Source organism: Apostichopus japonicus, chromosome 9 (assembly GCF_037975245.1).
Source record: "Apostichopus japonicus isolate 1M-3 chromosome 9, ASM3797524v1, whole genome shotgun sequence".
NCBI lineage: Eukaryota > Metazoa > Echinodermata > Holothuroidea > Aspidochirotida > Stichopodidae > Apostichopus > Apostichopus japonicus.
Window position 1 is genome coordinate 14,700,671 of NC_092569.1, and position 19,982 is coordinate 14,720,652.

At 37.5% G+C, this 19,982-nt stretch overlaps 2 protein-coding genes across 4 annotated transcripts in view; one reads left to right on the plus strand and one right to left on the minus strand.

Moving 5' to 3' along the window:
- The window catches only part of LOC139973226 (serine/threonine-protein kinase Sgk1-like), a 60,553-nt gene extending 48,321 nt beyond the window's left edge, over nt 1-12,232 (plus strand). For both annotated transcript variants that reach the window (XM_071979759.1, XM_071979760.1), the window contains 7 exons: nt 1,436-1,577; nt 2,844-3,088; nt 3,862-3,985; nt 4,533-4,628; nt 5,834-5,941; nt 6,843-6,983; nt 7,944-12,232. In XM_071979759.1, the coding sequence (XP_071835860.1) occupies nt 1,436-1,577; nt 2,844-3,088; nt 3,862-3,985; nt 4,533-4,628; nt 5,834-5,941; nt 6,843-6,983; nt 7,944-8,105 (1,018 nt within the window). In that variant the 3' untranslated portion in view covers nt 8,106-12,232. The remainder of the gene's footprint in view (nt 1-1,435; nt 1,578-2,843; nt 3,089-3,861; nt 3,986-4,532; nt 4,629-5,833; nt 5,942-6,842; nt 6,984-7,943) is intronic.
- LOC139973227 (uncharacterized) lies at nt 12,058-19,427 on the minus strand. 2 transcript variants are annotated; one of them, XR_011795169.1, is made up of 5 exons: nt 19,089-19,427; nt 17,324-18,026; nt 16,178-16,236; nt 14,130-15,818; nt 12,058-13,984 (listed from the first exon to the last, which is right to left on the minus strand). XR_011795169.1 is itself a non-coding variant. In XM_071979761.1 (4 exons), exons 2-4 carry the CDS (start codon nt 18,013-18,015, stop codon nt 15,244-15,246), a joined length of 1,326 nt encoding a protein of 441 aa, XP_071835862.1. In that variant the 5' UTR covers nt 18,016-18,026; nt 19,089-19,427; the 3' UTR covers nt 12,058-15,243. The 2 variants fall into 2 exon arrangements, 1 of the variants encoding a protein (XP_071835862.1); XM_071979761.1 differs by having other exon boundaries at nt 12,058-15,818.
- Between the last annotated feature and the right edge of the window lie 555 nt (nt 19,428-19,982).

The following is a 19,982-nucleotide window of genomic DNA, read 5'->3' on the forward strand; positions in this document are numbered from 1 at the left end:
ACGGTAATCGTTAAAGATAATAAAAACTGAATCTTGCAGCGGTCAGAAGCACCTAAAATATGATACACCTTGGATCACCTCATAACCTGGCAAAAACAAATAACGCTAAAAGTGAAAATAGTAACAAGGTACTTATATCCCTCCAAGAAATCAAGCCACCCATCCACAGAGAGCTCTATGTAATTGTATGAAAGCTGAAACCCGGAACTGTTGGAAAATAAGAAGACTCCTTTCGTGAATCAGTCTTTGATTTTAGTCTCGGTATCCACATTGATACAGTATTTCTTGATTATCACTTTTGGTCGAATTTGTCGCGACAGTTGTTTGTAGCGTGTGAAAATAAACAGTCCTGAGGCTGTGCCGTACAATTGAACTGTTTATAATTATCGTGTTTGTCAAAGTGGCTGGTGGAGATGCATATGCATACAGTCGTGGTGAAATTAAGAAGGGGTTAACGAGTTAGAATCGTTAAACCTCTATTAATGCTTATTGTGATGGGAAACTTAGCAGTATTCACAAAACTGAAGTGAACAAAACATTCCATTTAGAATTTGAAGTGACTATATAGTGAGGTATATGTGCTAAATCAGACTTTCTACAAAGTAGATATTTATAAACTGTCTAAAATCAAGATTTTTGTTTCTCAAGGTTAAGGATCAGTGCTACTCTCAGAATATATAACCAAGCATTCGGTTACAGTATTTGCTTGAACTCTGTGAAGTATGCGTCCCCCTCACATTAACCCTTAGTATTTTGGCTTTGGAGATGGACTTTTTTGGGTTATTCTCGATAAATAATTAGATACCCCCCTTCAGTCTATTAAACTGAAGTGAATCCACATGGCTTTCAGCACTATTGCAATAAAGGTCTTATCTGAGATGAAGATCGTAAAGGTGGAAATGCCAGCCAGATGGGGAAAAAAAACATGATTGAATGTTACACTTTTATTTCAAACACTGTGCCAAAGTAAACAGTTTTTGTTTTAAATTGGAATACGTTTAATGAAAGGCGACTAGTTCACAAGATTGACTGAAATTTATCGATAACTTATTCAGGGATGTGCTCAGGAATATATCAGTGCAGGGCAGATTGTTTGGAAGTGTGATCCACACCCTGGGAAGGGATCTCATGGGTGGGGTACCCCCTCCCCACTGGACAGAGTTTGCACATGAAGTATGCTTAGGGTGTTGCTATTTTTTCCTATTCTGTGCCATGTATTCTCCCAGATTATGGTAAAATTTGTTAAATTATAAAAAAAAGTGTTGGGCAGAAATGTTTAAATACTGTTTGTGCTGGGTGGCATTTTCAGAACTGCTGGGCGCAGCCGCCTGGTGCCGCCCAGTGTGAGCACATCCCAGCTTATTAATAGTTCAAACGTTGGTTTCTCCTTAGTTGCATCTGCGTGTTAACCTATTAATTTAATTTTACATTTCAGTGCCAGGCCATCTGACTTTGACTTTCTCAAAGTCATAGGCAAAGGAAGCTTCGGTAAGGTTCTCCTGGCCAGACATAAAGCTAGTAACAAAGTTTATGCAGTCAAAGTCCTTCAAAAGTCAGCCATTGTTAAAAGAAATGAGGTAAGTTTTTTGGGGGGAATGAATTTTTATGTGCAATAAAAACAGAAATGGTGATTAGTATTTTTCCAGGAAAGTCTTAAAATTTTTTTTTAAATTGAAACCATTGTGGATGTCAGTGTTATAACTTTCATTTGTCACATGAAAGTAAAAAAAGGACATCTTGAAATCAAATTATATTTTTGCCTCTTTGTCTGGGGTTACTTCGTAAACTGTCACTCTTTAACACATGGTGATGATTGAGGGGCGCAAAATTCCATGTGGTATAGATACGATGCATCAGTGTCATTATAAGTAATTTACCCCTAAGCTTTGAGGGAGTATGTTTATTTTGTTTTATATGTAGATTAATGTTTCTAGCTTGCTTGTCAGATGTAAAATGTTTTGTCAGTAAATTTATCAGTGACCACCAAGCCTCATTTAGCATATACATATGTAAAACTAGGACAATCCCTTTGTTATGGCTATCCAATTAGTGGCTTATTACCAGCTAGATGTACCTTCTTCAGGGAGCACCCATGTTTTATAATATTCAAACTTATCTAGAAATCAACTAGATGAACCATGGGTTGGATGAAATGAATGAGACAGGGAATATATGTATAGTTTTATTAGATTAGTAATTGTGAGACAAGCAACAACTTTTGCATCTTATCTTTGATATCAACGAAACAATGTGTCGCTTGGAAATAGTCAATTTACTTTGTTCCCCGATTACCTGTCTCCCCACAACATTAGCACCTCATTCTACCGTGTCTAGTATGCCCTGGCTGCTAGTTCCTTTTCACTTTGGATGGTAGAATGAGAAGGAAGGGCATTGACCGGATAGGACCGGTCACTGAGGGTGCACAGTGTTAAAAGATTACCAGGGCATACTAGACACAGTAGAATGAGGTGCTAATGTTGTGGGGAGACAGGTAAGCAGGTCACTCGTAAATATATAAACCAGTAAGTTTTATAATTTACCCACATTAATTATCTGTCAGTCGTTAATGAAGCACTGCCAATAAATTGAGTACAATCTACCGATATGAACTGATCATGCAAGTTGTTCCACGTCCAAAGGGAGTTAACAGTCAAGATGCTTGCCTCAACCAACCCCCCCACCCCCCCATCCCAACCTTCATCACCTACCCACCCTGTCAAGCACTTCCCTCCCCATCCCTCTCCAAAAAAGAGGGGTTAAAAGACAAGGGGATTAACCATTTCTCTGTACTTCACTTCATCATTTGACCGTAACCGGCATGTCTCCTTTTTCGTCTTTGGCAGACCAAGCACATCATGGCAGAACGTAGTGTACTTTTAAAGAACATCAAGCATCCGTTTCTGGTGGGAATCCACTATTCCTTCCAAACGCCGGACAAACTATACTTTGTCCTCGACTACGTCAACGGGGGAGAATTATTCTTTCACTTACAAAGAGAGAGATCCTTCACGGAGCCCCGTGCGAAATTTTACACAGCGGAGATGGCTAGCGCTATAGGATATTTGCATTCCAAGGATATAATTTACAGGTAGGAGTCACTTCTCCGTCAGAAAAAACACGGCAAGTTGGTTATGAAATCTGAGTCGCGTTGAATTTCATTTGATGACATAGGATTGCCGTCATATACATTCAGCCATAGTCTATGGTGTCTTTGTTTGCACTACATGGACACATTTGGGCTAGGTTTCTACTGCCCGCATTACTACCACATTCAGCAGTTGCTAATCTTAAATATATAGTTTTGTTCAAAGGGAATATAATTTACAGTTAGGGCTGATCTCAAAAATTCCCAGAGTTTTGTTCAAAGGGGATATAATTTACAGTTAGGGCTGATTTCCAAAATTCCCAGCAGTTTGGTATAGATGAATTCAGATTCCTGTTGGATTTGATTTGATGCAGTAACAGGAGGTTATTCATGTTTTATATATATTCAGGGAATAATTCAAGCAGATTGTGTGATTTGATGCAGTAGCAGGAGGTTATTTAAGATGGACACGACCTAGTGCAGTCACTGTTGCAATTGTCTGCACATGTGGCCACTGTACAGTTACACTCACACTTGTGAATAGTGCATAGTTTGCAATCAGGACTGTGTTATATGAATAACTGCTCACTATTTTATTACTTTTATCACAAAAATAGTTAATGTGTCACCATGGCAATATCCTGAGTGAGTTAATACATATCCAGAGACTGCTTCACATAAAACAATGGCTTTGGATAATTAGTGAAGCTTATGTAGAATATGCAGTGTCTTTAGACAACTAGTACTTTCAACTTTGCATTTGCATTATTCTACAGAGATTTAAAACCAGAGAATATCTTGTTGGATTCAGAGGGCCATGTGGTACTTACAGATTTTGGTCTTTGTAAAGAAGGCATAGCGGCTAAAGGCACCACGTCAACATTCTGCGGAACGCCAGAGGTGCGTTAGTTAAGGGAATCCGTTTTTCATTTTCTATATCTTTTTATGAAATAATTTGAACCCCATCAGATAAGTTATACAGGGAAGTGGGATCATCTGAAGGATACTGTATCTAGTCTCTGTGTTGGGAAAAATATAATTCTTTGTGTTTGGGTTCGGTCAATCATTTAGCAAGTGACTGTCAACACAGAAAAACTCAAAAACAAACATGCTGTTAAGATTGCTGTCAAAACTTTGGAGTTTTTGGATAAGTCTCTCTTGCAGCCATTTCAAACGATAGGGCTGCCAACATGCTTATTGAAATACTCTTTGTTGTAGAGAGATCTTGGTGAGACTTGCAAAGTGGAAATTATTTTAGGTCAGGAAAAGGAGCCCTACTGCCCATTCCAACAATTGGAGGGGGGAGGGTGAGGGGGGGGTGTCATGGTCACAGTGAATCCTAACTCCTGTCGAACATTCGAAAGAGAATACTGCCTCTGCAAGCTTCGTCTTGCTATGTGTTTACTTCTTCTGTTTTTAACATTTTGCTTCGCTCTCCTTTGTATAGTATCTGGCTCCAGAGGTCCTGAGGAAGCAGGAGTATGACCGCAGTGTTGATTGGTGGTGTCTTGGTGCTGTGACTTATGAAATGCTCTCAGGACTGGTATGTTAAATTACATATAATGGTACTGGCACTGTAGCGAAGATGGTGTGGTGTTGGTGTTGTCGCGTATTAAATGTTCTCTGGAAATTCAATTTTATGTTTAATGGTACTGTCCATGTGAGGGAGAAAGGAGGTAGTCTTGAAACAGTGGTGCTGTCTTGGTGATGTCATATGAAATGTACTCTGGGCTTTTGTAATTACCTATAGTAGAACAGTCAATTTATGGTAGGACAGTCAATTTATGGTAGGAAGTGAGCGGTGTTGTCTTGGTGCTGTTATTAATGAAATGCACTCTGAAGTGGTATTATGTAGTGTATACATTAGATGTCATAGTGCAGTAATTGTATAGCAGGAAGGGTGTTGTCTTGGTGCCATTTTATATGAAATGCACACTGGAGGTGTATTATGTAGTGAATACATTAGATGTCATGGTGCAGTAATTGTAGAGCAGGAAGGCAGCGGTGTTGTCTTGGTGCCATTTTATATGAAATGCACTCTGAAGTGGTATTATGCAGTGTATATGTCATGGTGCAGTAACTGTAGAGCAGGAAGGCAGTGGTGTTGTCTTGGTGCTGTAACATATGAAATGCACACTGGAGTTTTATTACTGTTTGCGCAGTTAATGTAGAGCAGGAAGGCAGTGGTGTTGTCTTGGTGCTGTTATATATGAAAAAGTTACATAATTGAATGTCATAGTGCAGTCAATTGAGATCAATGAGTTGTCTTCTCCCTGTTGGGTAGATGGTATAGATATAATACGTGTTAATGTAATCCTAACTTAACTTCATTGTCATGAAAATGTAAACGCTTAACAAAAGTGTTAAAACATTGTGTCCTTTTATAAGAGCTTTAATACTCCGTGCTACGCACTGTGATTATATAAATGCTGCACAAACCAACCTAAACATTGGCCCTGCAATTCCTCATGCATGTTGACACTATCATCTCATGTTGACCTCCACCATTCCCCAAGTTGACCCCATTATCTCCACCATTCCCCAAGTTGACCCCATCACCTCGAGTAGCTAAAACCTCCCATGGTCCATACACACTAAATACATAGATATCATATTCTGCTTCATGATTGACCTTTGACCTATCATTTCAACATCGTCAAGACAACTGCCATCTCTTATGTACTACTTCCTTCGTACTTCACCTGTGGCAGGCTGTCAATCAATTTTCTGTCTGTCTCCTTCTCACAGCCTCCATTCTACAGCAGAGACACTGCAGAGATGTACGACAATATCCTGAACAAACCTCTTAAACTAAGGCACAATTTCTCACCGTCGGCGAAGAGCGTACTTGATGGGGTAAGTCATCAACCTTACTCCCTGAATCCTTTATAGGAACTGGCTGTTTGAGTTTAACCAAACTTAATGAGTTTTATTTCAGATAAGATATAATTTGATCTCACTATAGGTGATTTCATCTGATGATGCTAACTGAGTGATTTATTTGAAGTTGCTTGAAACGTCAATATTTTGTGGCCCAGATGCTTCTTTTACAAAAGTACACAAACACAACTGGGGGAATCTGCGATCACCAGTGTCTAATATAGGTCTGAAAACCTTGTAAACATGATTACTGTAAAAGTGAAAACTTTGATGATAAACTTCTTACTTTGATATATAGGTAGGTCCGCATTTGTACAAGAATCTTACTGATCAGTAACGGTTGACACATAAGAATCTTGTTTTGTAGTGTCACTGTTTAAAGTCCTCATACAGATTGCAGCAAGGAATCACTAAGCCAACTGGCTTTTCTGGTCTCTCTCAATTTGTGTTTGCAATTGCCTTTTACTGTTTGCTGTTTATCAAATGATTTTATAATCCATATTCTGTGCAATTTCTATATTTCTGTCATCATTATTTCCAGTGATGCTAAAAGTATGGTTTGCAAACATGACTTTGCAGCAGCTGCAATGTTGCCAAGTTAACGACAAAGATGTATTTATTAGTGACTTAGCCTGTTTTACATCAGTTAAAAAGAAAATAATAAACATACATGCCTACATTATATATTCTCCGAAAGTGAACCTGTATTGTTTACTTCCAAAAGTTTTTATTATGTGTTGTGTTTATTATTGAATTTTTATGCCTGCTATTTTGATAAATAGACCTTAAATTGGATGTGTGGGAATTTTTTTTTGGTTGTAAAGGATTCTTTTCAATTAAAGCCCTTCTGTTTCTTACTTCCTATCTTGCCCTAAAGCTTCTACAGAAAGACCGTCAGATGCGCCTGGGGGCCGGAGAGAAGGACTTTGATGCTGTAAAAGGCCACGATTTCTTTCAAAACATCAACTGGACCGATCTGTATAGTAGGAAGATTAAACCACCTTATAACCCCAGTGTGGTAGGTGTTACTGTCACAGCGTGGCTTTAGGCAGAGTTTAATCTTGATGTATAACCAAAACCAAGAAACGCTTTAGTTTCAAGTTGAAAAAAAAAATACAGAGCATGTGATGTCAAGAGAAACACATTGGTCTAACTCCCAGCTGTATAAATCATTCCTGTTTATGACGTGTAAAAATACCTCAATTTATCGTAAAGTTGCATTGTGTAAATACAACAGTTTTGGAGGTTGGCCAAAAAGTACATTTTTTTATTATATTTATATAATCCTTAGAAGACAATGCAACTTGTAATCAAGGTCACTGGTTTAATATGCTGACCAGGCTCAATCCAGTCACTTCATTTAACATTTAAACACTTATTTACAACAGTTTGCCAGGAAAAGCTTCAAGGACTTTTCCTGGTTGTCCGTGGTACAACCAGGTGTTACTGCTTGGTTGTCCAAACAGCCAAATTTGATTGTCCGAAGAGAGTGAAACGGAATAACAAAGAATAACCAATTTGTACACTGTGGGAGAGATGTTCAGATTTGGGGTATTGAACTGAAGGATTTGGCCAGTAAAAGTCCCCTTTTGGTTGATCATAGGTGGTCTGCAACTAACCTCAAAGTGACGGAGGGTGATACCAATGTATTACTCATCCTATTTACTTGAATAATCCCAATTTGATGTAAAAACCTGATCTTCTCCCCAGATGACCTCCAAAGCCGATATTTGTTGATCAAACAGAAATTTGGTCATCTTGAATGACTGGCTATACTTGAAAATCTGCCCTGGTTTGAAAGGGACCCTCAGGTGTATACTGTAGATCAAAAACATGAAATATAATGTACATAATATCATATATACGTTGTATAATATCATCTCTTATATACTCGGAGTCAAGGGCAACAGTTGATGATTTTGGCAGTACTGGAACTTTTATACAACACATATACTTGCACTTTTCTTCTTCCCCGCAGAACGGTGATTTAGATTTTAAGAACATCGACCCTGAGTTTGTCAGAGAGCCTGTCCCTAACTCAGTGGGGAAGTCTTGCACTGCCAACATATCAGCCAGTGTACAGGAAGCTGACAATGCGTTCATGGGCTTCACCTATGTTCCTCCAACAGACTTGGAATAAAGTTTGGTTTATGGCCCCCGCTGCATCTCGGATCCATACCTCATCTAGATAGCGTCTAGATAGCATCTAGATAGCATCTAGATAGCATAGATGCTGTAGATAAGGAGATCAAATAGGATGTAGATGCCTCCTATGGGAAACAGCGCTAGTTCACTCGTGAACGCACGACATGTGAACCGGAATGTGAAGGTCACGCTGAATGCGTCTCCTAACCAAACAAAGCATTCGCTGATATCAGGCTGGTAGTCCTCTTTAATATTTTGAAAACTAAGATAAGTTAAATGTAAAAGTTGGGTCTTGTAGAGTGACTTTTAGCTGGTTGAACTAATTTGCATTCTGACCTCCTTTTTGTTTTAGTTTTGAAATCTACCTCTGTTAGTTTAGTATAGAGTCAAGCCGTTTGATCTGCAGATCATTTTGTAGACAAATCCATCTAAAATGAAAGATTTCAAAGAATGTAGAAAAGAAAAATATTAAAAAAAGGACTACCAGACCACACCTTTAACAACAAAATGCGTATTCACAAACCTCTATGTGATGGAATAATTATATCGTTGATGATCATTTCTAAATTTTACCAAAAATTAAATGCAGGACTGTCGTGGAAATGCAGGGTGTGCCAAAGATGATCAGAGTGTTGTTATAAAAGAAAAAGGGAAAAAAAATCTCTCTTTTTGGTTTAAGTAAACAATGTTGATATGTCAGGATTTTAAAGATAGCTGAATTTTCCATCATGCGTAGGCAACGATACTCTGCTTCCCTGGCTTTTGTGGTGGCAATGAACGAAAGAGGGAAAAGAACATTTAAGATATCATCACTAGATCATACATAATATCAATGACGATATTTCATATGCTGAAAAATTATGGCTACTGCGTCTTGAAAATTTCTTGCCAAAATTGATCATGGTACAAGTCAGTAATTTAGAATATAAGTTTGTAAATTTGATTAGTGGGGTCGGTACAAGTATTGGGTAATGTGTAAATAATATATTCCAACCTTTGGCCAGGTATGTTAATGACTTATTGTACCGATTGAAATATCTAGATTGAACACGCTAGGCTGTCCCAAATTTGTCTCATTGAAAGAGAAGAGGAGGGGGGAAAAGATGAGAGAAATTTGGTCCGCTTACTAGCTTCATCTCGAAAGGAAAATGCAGTATGACCAATCATGAATTTCTTCAGCAGTTTAGTATTTAGAAAATGCTCCATTAGCCAAGGATGAATGGTATTGGTGGTCAGATATTCTCACATCACTTTGTAGGGAATAAGCAAAAAATAACGTAAAGTGTTCAAACGAACTTTTTTTTCAAAAAGTTCTGATTCTGGAGTGAGACAAACTTTAAACTCAAAGACCAATCGATTATGAACAGAATCATCTTCTAAAAAGTGTGAAAGTATAAGTAATCAAAGTTCAATGGATTATTTATAAAATTTCTGGTCTTTTCAGTCCCTTTAATGCCAACTTCTCCGTGAAAGTGTGTATAAAATGTTGAAAGAGAGAGAGAGTTTTGGAAACTGAAGAATTATGGAAATCTTTTTAAGTTTGAAAATAGAATTTTTTCAAACTGCTGTTTGTCTTCTAAGTTTGTGGTGTGTTCACTCAAGAAACTGGTGGTATGTTCTCTGTTTGAAGCCACTAATTATTTCTTCTCAATTTGGAAGCTTTGTAAATTTGATCTAATTAACCGTAATGTGTAAAAAGACAACACCAACAACTCTGCCAATTTTTTTTTTTCATATATGCAAATTAGGCTAATTTTGTCAGCCTAGGCACCTAGGCTAACAGATGTTGAATATTCAGAGATTTTATTGCCTTTGTTAAGGATTTGGAACTCCAAACCTAACACCTTACTTGTACTTACAGCTTTCATTTTGCTTTGAATTTGTCCCAAACCAGGGTGATGCCATACTGCACCATTAGTGTGTCATCTTATTCCACGAGAATCTCACCAGGAATGATTATGAAATTAGGTAGCAAAATCAAAGAATTTGTTACAGAAACAAATGGGAGAAACTACATTAAATTTGTGGGACCGAAAATAATCTGTAGTTGATTACTAAAACCATTCATTACTCCAAACGAAAAAAGGAGTAAATTTTTTTTTTTTCCCCTTTAAAATTTTTTTTTTTTTAAAATTAATTAAGATGCATGACTTGCCATATCATTGCAGGGATCTAACAAGCCTAACTGGTATAAACCAAAGTTCATTTTTCAAATCATGCCAGTGGACTATCACCATGACATAATTGTGTTTTGTTTTTGTTTTAAAGGGGTATTCTGGTGGCATGCAATGTGACACTTGGATTGAAAGGCAAAAATATTCTTCACTGTTAGTTGAAACCCCCATCTCAATATCTTGTGTCCCTAACTCAAGATACGGTAAATTGATTGTAACGCATTTTGACTGGCTAAGTAAACCATCCATTCTTCCCCCTAGAGTGTGTGAGGGGAGGGGGGGGTCACAGAAGGTGGCCTGTGATATCACAATGGTGAATTTTCTGCGGAACCTTTAACTTCTTTATTGTAAACATCTTGAAGAGTTTTCGTTGAAAACAGATACATTTTGGAATGTTTGCTTAGCTGTGTCAAGGTTCTCAATGCAACTGTGATTAAATGAATAACATGTTACAAAGAAAGAGATGTTGAATTGCTGTGGTGACAATGTTCATTCTAGCTGTTGCCAGATGCCTTTTTACAAGATATCATCAAATGTGAAGAATTCCATTATTTACCACACAAGAATGCTTATTAAGGATATGGCATTCACACCCTTAAAGATGCCGAAGATTTCCACCATCAGCCACTGGAAAATCTCTCCAATAATTCATTTCTTGAAAATAGTAATAATGATTATAATAAGAATGAATATCTTGAAAATAACTGTTATGACAGAATAAAGGAAATTTTCCATGTACCTTGATTTGGATCTTACCTCAGACATCAGATTAAATGTGACCTCATCATTGCTCCTTCTAATTTTGTCAAATTTTGAATTTCTTTTTTGAAATTTTTTTCCCTTTCCTTTTCTTCTCTGTGCTTTCAAAACTGGTGGTTTTGAGATGAATTATTACAACTACAAAATGTACTGGTTACAATTTGAAAAAATGTTGTGAATTGGATTTTCCTGTTAGTAAAAGAGATTTATATCAAGAAATAAAAAGTGTAGAGTTGTCCAAAGTTTGGTTACAACTGTTTTAGTAATTTATAATAAATTGATTACTTTGTCTGATTGAAAATAGTTATGACATTTCTTTTGACAAGTGTGTGGAGGAGGGGAAGGGGGGGGTGGGGATCACGGAAGGAGGAAGAGGGGCATGCTTGTTTTGCATTGTGATGGATTGTATCATGATGATTGGGGAGTAATTATTGATATGATTTAATTTAATACTACCCCTATGGGGTGACAGACAAGAAAACTAGCTTTTATGCACAGATATCTTTAGTTGATTACAAATGTTAAAGGCTCACAGAAGTTGGCTTCTGACTAACTGCCAGTCTGTTAACAATGGTCATCTCAGAGAGCTTGTCAATAATAGTGGTCAGACCAAACTGGTTTTTGAGTCATCGATGCTGGCGAATTATCATCACGTTTGAGGAGAAACGAGGCTGTGGACAATCTATGCCAGTTGTTGATGTGGGGGTGGGGGGGGTGGAGGCAAAGATCAGTTATCACAAAACACACGGCCACAGAACTGCCTCATAAATCCTTCAAGGGAAGTGAATTGGGTATCGTAACCTAATGTAACAAATGTGTATATATACAACTCCAAAGTTGAAGTGGGAGAAAATCGGTATTTTAAGTGACTAATTAATACCAAAGTTTTGGTTGTTTGAAGAGTTTACGTTGAAAAAAGAGAAACAAAAAGGGGATGGACACTGGGGTAAAGAGTTTGATGTCATTTTCTTCTTTTTTCCCCCACGTTCTTCTTTGAGACGACCACTGACGGAGTATTCAGTACGTAGTAGTTCACAACATTCTTTGATGTATATAGATCCATACATATGTACATTTTATAAAAAGATTTGTTTTCTTGAAATCTTACCAGGGTAGATGAAATACAAAGAGAAATTTATGTGATTATTAACAAGAGACAAATGAAAGAAAGAAAGAAAGAAAAAAAAGAGCCAAATAGTAGTGATTTAATTTTTATGAATTATTGTGAAATTAAAAGAATAAGTTAAAAAAAAAAAAAATATGTTGTTATGATATGCAAACTATGTGTTACGTCTTGAATAGATTTATGCAATGTTCAGTAGCTCAGCACATAGTGTTACATAAAGCACAAGAAGTTATGTTAATGTGTATGAATGTGCATTTTTTTTTGTTAATGTAAAAATCTTCACATATAGATGTTTTTATCCTGAGGGAGGAGACACACTGGTTGGTCTCTCATATCACATTGGGATATGAAGCATTTCTGTTATTGTTTACTTTGTCTTATTTCGAACCAACAAAAACAGTTTAGGGTAGATTTTATCGTTTTTTTATTGGTAGTCTATGGTCACATGATTCAAAACTGTCCAATCATAGGTAGCCCTGTAGGATCCTAAAGGGTATATTTGTCATAATGCATGATGAGAGGGGTTCAGGAAGAATAGTCCAGGGGGTCTTGGGTCAATAAGGGGACAGTGACATGTGGGATCATGAATTGCATGCTCTCATCCACCTAAGGAAGGTTAGACTTCAAAAAGGAGTCCAATGACATAATCACTCCGGCTCACACCTGGCTATGAACACCAACACTGTCTATCTCACTGTATGAAATATTACATCAGACTGCCACAAGCGACTTAAACAGAATCTAGAATGGCACAATAGGCTGCTACAAATATATCCAAAGTCTGTAACTTTTTCTGGACCTCCGTTGCCTCCACCACCACTTACACCCCCCCCCCACCTGACTCACCCCTCTCACACACATATACCTACCACTCTTGGTCGGCCAAATGGTATAATCCCTTACAGATCTGTGCATTCTGTTCTTTCTCATGGGATAATCCACGCCTTATCCGTTTTGCGAGAATACTGCAGTCAAATAAAAGTGAGATTATTTTTGACAGGAATTGTTTTATTTAAGCCTGTGCCCAATTTGTACCCCCTGGCAGTTTTTTTTGTTATCATGTATCCACTCATCTGTTACGACACAAACGAATACCTTATTTTATTTGTATTCAGTTTTCAAATATTGGATGAGCTGTGAATGAATCAGTGTAACGTTTATCTCTGCAAAGTTCAATAGAGTTAAAGATATATTAATAGCAAAGATAACACTAAAAGACATCTTTCCTGCCTTTTATTTTTACTTTCAAATGTTATTTAATTATGTCATACCTTTCACTTAAAATATTCAAGATGAACATTAAAGTTCTGGATCTTTTAAGCTATTGAAAGAAGGTTTGAGAGACACTACCATAGCTTATGAAATCAGTGAACACTACCTAATCAGACAAGTCCATACCCCATAAAAAACAGTGTACACTACCTCAGACTAGTGATCGCTTCCATACCCTAAGAAAACCAGTGAACCACTACCTCAGACTAGTGAATGCTTCCACACCCTAAGAAACCAGTGAACCACTACCTCAGACTAGTGATTGCTTCCATAAACTAAGAAACCAGTGAACCACTACCTCAGACTAGTGATCGCTTCCATACCCTAAGAAACCAGTGAACCACTACCTCAGACTAGTGAATGCTTCCATACCCCATGAAAATCAGTGAACACTCCCTAATCAGACAAGTGAATGCATTGTACCATAGAAATCAGTGAACACTATCACAGACTAGTGATGGCTTCCACACCCCATGAAAATCAGTGAACACTACCTCAGACTAGTGAATGCTTCCATACCCCATGAAAATCAGTGAACACTACCTAATCAGACAAGTGAATGCTTTGTACCCTATAAATCAGTGAACACTAACATCAGACAAGTGAATGCTTTGTCCCCTATACATCAGTGAACACTACCTAATCAGACAAGTGAATGCTTTGTCCCCTATACATCAGTGAACACTACCTAATCAGACAAGTGAATGCTTTGTACCCTATAAATCAATGAACACTAACATTATCAGACAAATGAGTGCTTTCATACCGTAAGAAACCAGTGAACCACTACCTCAGACTAGTGAATGCTTCCATACCCCATGAAAATCAGTGAACACTACCTAATCAGACACGTGAATGCATTGTACCATAGAAATCAGTGAACACTACCTAATCAGACAAGTGAATGCTTTGTACCGTAGAAATCAGTGAACACTATCACAGACTAGCGAATGCTTTCATACGTTATGAAACCAGAAAACACTACCAATCAAATGTGTGCATGATTCCGTACCCTATGAAATCAGTGAACACTATCAATTCAGCGATGTGAAAGCAGCCATACATTATATGAAATAAATGTAAGTACTTGTTTTTAGCTTCATGAATCATGACACCCAATTATCTGGGCTATAGGCTTGTAGCCTTTAGAAAAAAAAAGTTAATAAAACTACTTACTTCAACATTGAACACATTATACCTTCTCTACACAAGCATATCTTCGGTATGCTATGTCAACGCACCGGAAGTAATTTTTGGTAATTTTTTTAAAGTGGTAGAGCACTTTGATTGCAGTGACTGGGACGATATTGCCGCCAAATAAAAACATTGTTGTTATTAACATCAATAACATGACAATCAGGGCAAAATCTCATTAAATGAAAGTAAGTCATTCCATAGCACAATGTGACATCATACATTGAGCTTAAAATTAGTATATAAAACCGGTGTCGCCTGCTGGGAAACAAACTATATAAAAGCAAACCTTTTGTGATACCTGATACTTTGTCAGTGTTTTTACAGACAGTTGGGACAATTTACTAATACTAATTACCTCTCTAAACTGTACTCCGATAGCATGCTCTCAAAGCACTGGTATTGTCAGTACAAACAGTTCCTACATTGATCTCAGTGATAGAAACATGATATTCATACCCGCTCGTACTGACATACACGAGTGCTCTGAAGCGGGACAAAACAGTACAGTACGGAAACTATTGTCCCAACTGGGTGGTTTTGATAGTTAAAATGATGCTTATTCATATTGTCCGTGGGTGTTCTAATTGGACGATCGATTCAATACATTATTGGGTATTCGTGTTAGCATCACTGATCTTAGCTTGGCGGTTCAGAATGTCGTAGGATGACGAAACTGAAGCTATTGGTTTACTTAGGTGTGAATATTCATTACCATCGATGACGTCAGGTCGAGAATTTCCGCCTCTTTTCAATGTATCATACGAATTGCTCTCTGGTTTAACGTTCAGTGTGTTGTAGTCTGCTCTGCTAGTAGTTTCAATATCAGCTTTTTTGCTAGGATCACCTCTAGCAAGCTGATCGTAATCGTCATTTTGATGTGACATCACAGCCCCATTTGATGTTGATTCTAGTTCCAACGTATGATAAAAGGGAGTTTTATTCTCGGGTACCTCCTCGTACTCTGGGCCATCTACCTCTCCTGAGGTTGTGTTTCTACTTAGAGGCAGTTTGGTCACCTTTTCGTCAACATCTTCGTAAGCTCCTGCTGTGGTAGCTTTGGTTGGAATTTTGTTGCTTTCTGACGAGTTTGCTAACTCCTTGTCAGCATCAGTGTAGAAGTTGAGTGGTGCTTCTCTTTGACCTTTGTTATTAACCTTCCCTTTGACGACTTCTTGTGGCTCTGTAAAATATCATAATTATGTAAAAGACACAATTAAGCTGTCATCTTGTTTACTTGTCGAGAAAGCAGCCGCCTTATTTCGGTTCATAGTGTCACTTTCTAATTAATGTATCCCTCACCACTTTGTAAACGCCACTGATGCAACACATAATATATATATATATATATATATATATATATATATATATATATATATATATATATATATATATATGTATATATATATATATATATATATGTATATATATATGTATATGTATATACATATATATATATATATGTATATGTATATATATATATATATATATATATATATATATATAAATATATAGAATTCAGCTAAGAAACTGGAAAGTTACCTTTCATTGTGTATCCCTCTTTGTCACTCCTATTAGCCGAACGTCTCGGTTTTTGGAATCTATTAAAGAGAGATTTATATCTTGTTAAATTCACTTACACACACTTTACTACAGGTTTTTTTTTTATTCTCGAAAAGCACATTGAAATAAACCATAATTTTTTACTTAACATTATGCAGAATATAAGTGTTGATATTTCATATATATGCAATAAAAAAAAAGAGTAAAGTAACTCAACATGTTTTTACCTTCATATGAACAACAGAGCACCCCTCCGATGACATGCAACACCATTTGTCCTTGAAAACTTTAAATTACATTGTAAAAATGTCACTTTAGGTCAAACAAGTTGCATGTTTCCTATATTGAGTTTTGTGTTGCATTTGAGGAACTGACCTGATTGTCTGTAACCTAGACTACATAGGCCAGTCATTTTAATAGATGTGCCTCAGATGTTTAAATAAATATTTCTCAATGGTAAAAAGAGTATAGATCAAAAACCTTGACTGATAACAATTTTTTTTTAATAACTTACAATTAACTGTGTGCCATGGGTCATCCCTTACACTGAACTACGTATTCGATGACAGGAATTTAAGGTCATAGGTCATACAAAGGTATTTCGTTAGCTTTTCTTTATGATCAGAAGACATCACTACATGTGATAATGAAAACGCATTTTTCATTTTCGTTTACGAAATAAGAACTGACAAGAATATATATTATATCAAATGGATAGTGATTAAGTATTGTTGATCGTATTAATATGAGGCTAATACTAACTCCATTCCAAAACTTGTTCACATTCAGTATACAACCTTCCATTACTGAGAGGATAGTTGTGTGTCTCATGTTGACATCGAGCTTGTCATTTAAGTAATCATCAATTTCTACTCTTTCGTCTCACCCAAAAGTTTCTTGTTTTAAGTGTCTGACGAAAATTCTTAACAACCAACTAACATTATCAGTTGCAGCCCAGTTTCGTTCACGCAAAGGAAGTCACAAAACTCGGTACTTAACAAGCTTTCCCCCCCCCCCCAAATTTTCGGGATTTCTGTGCCATTTGATTAGTAGAGATTACAACGTAAACGAACATTGGTAGCTACTTTAACCAAATCTTTAACACATGCCGATTAAAGGACTTACCGAATATGGAATTTCCACCGAAAAATACAAAGTAACACCAAAAGCAAGGCAGTAAGGAGAAGAACCGGTGTAGTTACAGAAAGAGCTACCTTCGTACCAATCTGGGCATCTATTAGTGGTTTTGTTCTGGTTGTCCAAGGCACTGATATTTCTCCGATTGGTGGTCTCGTTGTGTTTTCAGTGATTGTTCTAGATTTAGAACTCATTTTGCTGCCCATTCCGCCGCTCATTCCGCCGCTCCTTCCGCTGCTCGATCCGCTGCTCGTTTCGCTGCTCGATCCGCTGCTCGTTTCGCTGCTCGTTCTGCTGCTCGTTCTGCTGCTCGTTCCGCTGCTCGATCCGCTGCTCGATCCGCTGCTCGTTCCGCTGCTCGATCCGCTGCTCGATCCGCTGCTCGTTCCGCTGCTCGTTCCGCTGCTCGATCCGCTGCTCTTTCCGCTGCTCGTTCTGCTGCTCTTTCCGCCGCTCCTTCCGACTCTGTTGCGCCCTCTTCCACCACGTCTAGTACGACCTCTACGGCCATCACTGCGATTGAAGATCCTATCGTTGCCAATTTTGTTACCAGTAACATCCTCGCCACCAATACCGTCACTTCCATAACGAACATCATATCCAACATAGTCACCACTGTTAGAGTTACCCCTGTAGCCATCATCGGCAACACCACCATCGCTTTGGTGATCTCTTTTCATTTTCCTACGGTCTGAAGGAGGAAACAATCAAATTAAAAGAAAAAGTTATCTTGTGACGAAAATATCACCAAATAGTCACGACCAAAGAATATTAACAAATTTAAAAATACAATTACAAAGTAACCCCAAGAAACATTCCATGTTCCGCTAGTTTTACTCGTGGCTTGAGGGGGAGCGGGGGGGGGGGCGAAGGGAATATATTCCACCTTCCGTCGTCAGTCGAGGGAAATGTTTACTTTTTGAACAATCAACCTGAAAGATCTAGACCACTGCTACGGTTGTACTTTGCCCCTCCCCCCTCATCTCACGTTCTTTATTTATTATAATTATATAGCCTTAATGTATCCTGTAAATACGTTTTAAAACTCCTCACAACAAGAAGCACAACATGCAAAGACGCTTGTTGAATATTAATTTAATCTTACTTAGATTATTTCCAAATACAGAAAGCATGATTTAGCAACTCAGAATATGTAATTCCTTGCGCTATATACAAAATCAAAGGTTTCAAGCAAGGCGTTTCTTATTTACCACTGTATGTGGTAATAGTGAAGTACTTGTTTAATTTGCACACAATTTCATAGTTGTGTTTCTTTAAAACTTGGGTTATTGTGTTTCTTGTTCAATTCTATGAATCCACTTTATAAAATGGTTTGTTGAGAGTGTCCAGCTAAGATCAACTTCCGTCTTATTCCTTATCCGTCTCATTTGTACCTTTCTGATAAGATAACGATTAATCTTCGGATAATGTGACGTACTTTCTAATGATTAGGGTATACTTCTTTAATCTGATCTGGTGACGATAGCTCGTGTTACTAAGTAGACGGCGTTTAACTGGTCTAAAACACGGAACCGTTTACTGGTCTTATAAAATGTGTCTCAATAATATGATATAGGCCTAATGTGACGTTCACCTGTTTAGATGCGATGCATTCTGGGTGTAAGAACACTTTTTTTTGCTATAAGTGACATTCAAGTACCGTATGTGATAACAAGGTATCCGTTCAACTTGTCTCCTGCTAATTTATTCACTGTTCTGACAATGTGTCGTTCTCTGGTATATAATAACTTACCTTTCCACGGCCGTCTGTCAAGGTGTGATTGGCTGGTATATACGCCTAAGATCGCATGAACTGATATCAATAGTGTTCAAAATGGTCTGCACAAGGTGATGGTCTGATGAGGTAACGTATACTTAGTCTGATGAGAGGTGCTTCACTGGTCTGACAAGATACTGTTCACTAGACTGACACTTTGGGTATACCGCTAATTGGTCCTGTAAGACACCGTATAGTCTGATGTAACTTAAGTTTATGATTCCATCTAGTTTTCTCTACATTATAGCGTACTATATTTGTTAAGTTTGAAATCACTTCCTCGTTTATGTAAATATCACGTCACTATAGAATTCCTCCTCGCAATCTTTTTCAAGTTGCAATAACCATAATTTCATATAACCAATGTCATTGTATCGATATTTCAAAAGGTCTATTGTACATTGGTGTTGCATGCAAACAGTCAAAGGGGCCTTATATGAGTTACACCACTGCACGTTTGGACACAAAAGAATTAAGCTGGAATCTACCTTGATCTATAATTGAAGTTTAATAAAAATTAGTCATGAAGCGTCATTTTCAATTCTTTCAAAACAAACCCTTGATATACATGGTTCCTGTAGGAACTTACGATGTATAGTTTAGTACAGTTTTTATGATAACAGGAAGTCACAGTTAACGAGATTGGCATGACTTTGTGTTTTCGTCCTAAAAATGTAAATGTCCCGATTTCTTGAGACAAACATGTCGCATTATTAGACATATTGACAAACCTATTGAGATGCAGAAGTGACTCCACCTCCCCCTTCCGTCCCCACCCCCTCCCCATCCCATGACACACCACCCAATTTCTCCGTCAGTCGGGGTCTATTTTTCTTGTAAATTTCACAAGTATTTATCAGCACGACCGTT